This window comes from Chiloscyllium plagiosum, unplaced genomic scaffold (assembly GCF_004010195.1).
Source record: "Chiloscyllium plagiosum isolate BGI_BamShark_2017 unplaced genomic scaffold, ASM401019v2 scaf_12002, whole genome shotgun sequence".
Classification (NCBI taxonomy): domain Eukaryota; kingdom Metazoa; phylum Chordata; class Chondrichthyes; order Orectolobiformes; family Hemiscylliidae; genus Chiloscyllium; species Chiloscyllium plagiosum.
The window spans coordinates 4,327-6,266 of record NW_025209693.1 but is presented as its reverse complement, the minus strand read 5'-3'; the positions used below and the strand labels follow the sequence as shown (position 1 = coordinate 6,266).

Here is a 1,940-nt window from a genome sequence, read left to right as displayed (position 1 = left end):
CTGACCCTCTGACAGTGCCCACTCCCTCAGCACTGACTCTCCGACAGTGCCCACTCCCTCAGCACTGACCCTCCGACAGTGCTCACTCCCTCAGCCCTGACCCTCTGACAGTGCCCACTCCCTCAGCACTGACTCTCCGACAGTGCCCACTCCCTCAGCACTGACCCTCCGACAGTGCAGCACTCCCTTACCTGGGATATGGTTCCCATCACATTTGATGTCCATCTCGTGCAGACCTTTCTCGGTCGGGGCAAACTTGACGGTCACGGTGCCATCCTTATTGTCCACAATGTCGGGTTTCGCCGTTAACTTGGACGGCATGCGGACCTCCCCTGATAAACCAGGGGCAGAGAGAGAGAGAGAGAGAGAGACAGAGAGAGAGAGAGAGAAACATGTCAACTCTGAACACCAGGATGTGAAAACTCGGCCTGGGATCTCAGGCTGTGGTCAGCCCCAGTGGCTGCAAGGGGGAAAGTACGCCTGAGAGATTCACTCGAATGCTCTGACAAGGGGGAAAAACTGTCCACGTAATCTCTTTACGTTGCCAAAGCAAATTTGGATCAGGTTCCGCACTTAATGAGACTCTACACGAACATGGAGAGGTCATCAGGAGGCTTGCTCAGGAACACCCTGAACTATCGCCTCTCTGCAAGCTGAAGGGACCAGGGTCATTTCAATCCAGGCAAAGATGGGTGGGAAGACGAAATCCTTCAGGAATAGCTCGTTCCTTTTCCCCAGGATTGAGGGGTGGTGCTGGGGGAGGAGTACTGAGGAGACACATACTGGAGAGTTTCAACAAGAAATGTGCGGTGGGGGGGTGGGGGGGGGGGGGCTGCAATCGCGAAACCTTTCTGAATGAAGAGAGCCATGAGAGGTTTGAATTTGCGCAATGTGTCACTGGCTCAAGGAGGGGGTTGAATGGCCTCCTGTTCCTGTGTATCAGGCTGGAGGAGGTGGGGGCTGAATGGCCTCCTGTTCCTGTGTAACAGGCTGGAGGAGGAGGGGGCTGAATGGCCTCCTGTCCCTGTGTAACAGACTGGAGGAGGTGGGGGCTGAATGGTCTCCCATTCCTGTGTATCAGGCTGGAGGAGGGGCTGAAAGGCCTCCTGTTACAGGAGGATAATGAGGCCTGGTTTAGGTCAATGCGCAATTTCACTTCACGGCTGTGGGACAGGTTTAGCTGGAACTGTCCAGGAACAAAACAATAATCACAAGGAAATGCCCGAGTCCTCACCGGTGATCTCGCCTTTCCTGATGGTGAAAGGGATGACCAGGTCAAAGGGTCGAAGGTCAGCTGTGTCCATGCCATTCACAGTGAGAGGCCGGTCTGGAGCCTGTGGATAGAGCCAGGACAGTGGGACGGGGTAGCACGGGGATAGAGGGGAGATTGGTCACAATGAAGCAGAGAGCTAGACCCAGATCCCAATCCCACATTGAACGCTACGTTTGGAGAAGGGCAGTGGGGTGGGTAGTGGGGTGAGCTACCTTGCGCCATCATCACCCCCTCCACCTTCCACCATCCCCCAGTGAGCCCTCAGTAATGAGAACCTCACCCACCCACTCAGACCCTCCCTCAAAAACTGCTGTGGTGGCCCACCTAAAACAATACAGACCCAGCATCCCTCTACCCTTTTAAATGGAAAATAAAGTTCCCTCTACTCTTTCCCCCATCAGGGACAGCACGGGGTTAGATACAGAGTAAAGCTCTCTCTACACTGTCCCCGATCAAACACTCCCAGGATAGGGACAGCACGGGGTTAGATACAGAGTAAAGCCCTCTCTACACTGTCCCCGATCAAACACTCCCAGGACAGGGACAGCACGGGGTTAGATACAGAGTAAAGCCCTCTCTACACTGTCCCCGATCAAACACTCCCAGGACAGGGACAGCACGGGGTTAGATACAGAGTAAAGCTCACTCTACACTGTCCCCCATCAAA

The 1,940-nt window shown here is 54.6% G+C and overlaps 1 protein-coding gene across 1 annotated transcript in view; it reads right to left on the bottom strand.

Annotated features, from left to right (window-relative positions):
- Window positions 1–1,467, bottom strand: part of LOC122546814 (filamin-A-like) — a gene marked incomplete at its 3' end in the record, with an annotated part of 4,207 nt that extends 2,740 nt beyond the window's left edge. Inside the window, exons 1-2 of the mRNA XM_043685440.1 lie at window positions 1,235–1,467; window positions 192–332 (exon numbers count right to left, since the gene is read on the bottom strand). Coding sequence (XP_043541375.1) covers window positions 192–332; window positions 1,235–1,304 — 211 coding nt within the window. The remainder of the gene's footprint in view (window positions 1–191; window positions 333–1,234) is intronic.
- Window positions 1,468–1,940: the final 473 nt, after the last annotated feature.